We start from the raw sequence: 2,082 nt of genomic DNA on the forward strand, positions 1-2,082 counted from the left end.
CAGGGCCATAGTGATGTCCGTGGTCTGTGCTGCCACGGATGGGTCCGTGGTCCTGCTCCAGTCAGACCACGTTGATGTCCGTGGCCCCTGTTCTCACGAAAAGCCATGCCGATGTCCATGGTCTGTACTGCCATGTGAAGCCATGTTGATATCTATGGGCCAGGATTCTGCCAGGGACCGTGTTGCTGTCTGTGGCCTGTACTGACTCTAGGGACCATGCTGAGGTCCGTGGCACATGCTGTTGAAAGAGGCTGGGCAGATGCCCACGGTGTGTACTGTTGTTCAATGCCACGTGCAAGTCTATGGTCTGCGCTGCCACTGCCTGACTGTAAAGGACAGGGAAGCCTCTGCAGTGTCCATGACGGCAGACTCAGTGGAGAACGAGAGACACAAAAGGCTTCTGCAGCAACCCCCAAGCCCCACCCCAAAGGAGCAACCTAGCAAGGAAGCCTCCCAAGAGAACTCCTGAAAATCGTGATAAGGATGCTGACGTGTAGGTCTCCAGAATAGATGGCGACTGATGGGGTGCTGGGGGAGCAGGGGAGGACTCAGTTTTCTTTAAGGAGCTGGACACCGGAAGTTTGACCACGCTCCAGTGACTATATGAACAACACAAATTAGGCTTCTTTGTTATTGTTGTTGGTCTTTTTGTGAGGGAGGTTAGAAAGGTGGGGAGGAGGTGGACTGGGAAATAAGAGTAATTGGGGTGCATTATGTGAAATTCCCAAATAATCAACAAAAACATTATGTTTAAAAAAAAACTCTTGAGTAGGGAGCGGGCCGCGCGGGACGGAGGCAGGTCGGCGGAGGGGAGCCGGAGCGAGAGCGGTGGCGGAGAGGGAGCCGGGCCGCGGGGTGGAGCAGCTGCAGCGGGACAGACTCGCGGGATATTAGAAATGGCTACTCCCCAGTCCGTTTTCATCTTTGCGATTTGCATTTTAATGATAACAGAATTGATCCTGGCCTCAAAAAGCTACTATGATATTTTAGGTGTGCCAAAATCTGCTTCAGAGAGACAAATAAAGAAGGCCTTTCACAAATTAGCCATGAAGTACCACCCTGACAAAAATAAGAGCCCTGATGCTGAAGCAAAATTCAGAGAGATTGCAGAAGCATATGAAACTCTCTCAGATGCTCATAGGCGGAAAGAGTACGATACAGTTGGACACAGTGCTTTCACTAATGGCAAAGGACAGAGAGGGAGTGGAAGTCCTTTTGAGCAGTCTTTTAACTTCAATTTTGATGACTTATTTAAAGACTTTAATATTTTTGGCCAGAACCAAAACACTCGGTCCAAGAAGCATTTTGAAAATCACTTTCAGACACGCCAGGATGGCTCCAATAGACAGCGGCATCATTTCCAGGAGTTTTCTTTTGGCGGTGGATTGTTTGATGATATGTTTGAAGATATGGAGAAAATGTTTTCTTTTAGTGGCTTTGAGACCACCAATCGACACACAGTACAGACTGAAAATAGATTTCATGGATCTAGTAAGCACTGCAGGACTGTCACTCAACGAAGAGGAAATATGGTTACTACATATACTGACTGTTCAGGACAATAGTTGGTTCTTCCAGTTTCCATTAAGCCCTCTTAGTTTATTCTTTCTCACTATATGTGATGAAAAAACAGTTTTCTCTGAACTATTTTAACAAATGCATGATTTCACATAACATTAAGCCATTGGTTGTAGGTATTCCATATATTAAATTTTTTGACAGATTCAATCACATTCAGCTAGCAGACAACTCTAATTATTAATTTTCCTGATTAGGAAAAGTTCTTTTGAAAGAAGATCATTTGCAAGATCTTTTTTTCTTTACCTATCCTTTAACTCTTTAATTTGGCCACACACGCCCAAAAAAATCCACGAACAAAATTCAATTTGTCTGGTACATATTTAAGATTAAACTTTAAAAGATTAAAAAAAAACTCTTACTTCTTTCTTATAAAAATCTACAGAGTAATAGATGTAAGCTTTCAAAAGAATGGGCTGTGTCTGCACCCAGGTTTATATTTGTTCCCACAAAGCAAGAGAATTTGAGATAAAATAACTATCTAATAAACTCTATTTCTTTGTG

The 2,082-nt window shown here is 43.7% G+C and overlaps 1 protein-coding gene across 1 annotated transcript; it reads left to right on the plus strand.

Moving 5' to 3' along the window:
* Positions 1-786: 786 nt before the first annotated feature.
* On the plus strand, positions 787-1,587 carry LOC126501439 (dnaJ homolog subfamily B member 9-like). Its single transcript, XM_050142112.1, has one exon. It carries the CDS (start codon positions 897-899, stop codon positions 1,563-1,565), a length of 669 nt encoding a protein of 222 aa, XP_049998069.1. The 5' UTR covers positions 787-896; the 3' UTR covers positions 1,566-1,587.
* Positions 1,588-2,082: the final 495 nt, after the last annotated feature.

This window comes from Alexandromys fortis, unplaced genomic scaffold (assembly GCF_014885135.2).
Source record: "Alexandromys fortis isolate MF-2015 unplaced genomic scaffold, M_Fortis_MF-2015_v1.1 scaffold_41, whole genome shotgun sequence".
Taxonomy (NCBI): domain Eukaryota; kingdom Metazoa; phylum Chordata; class Mammalia; order Rodentia; family Cricetidae; genus Alexandromys; species Alexandromys fortis.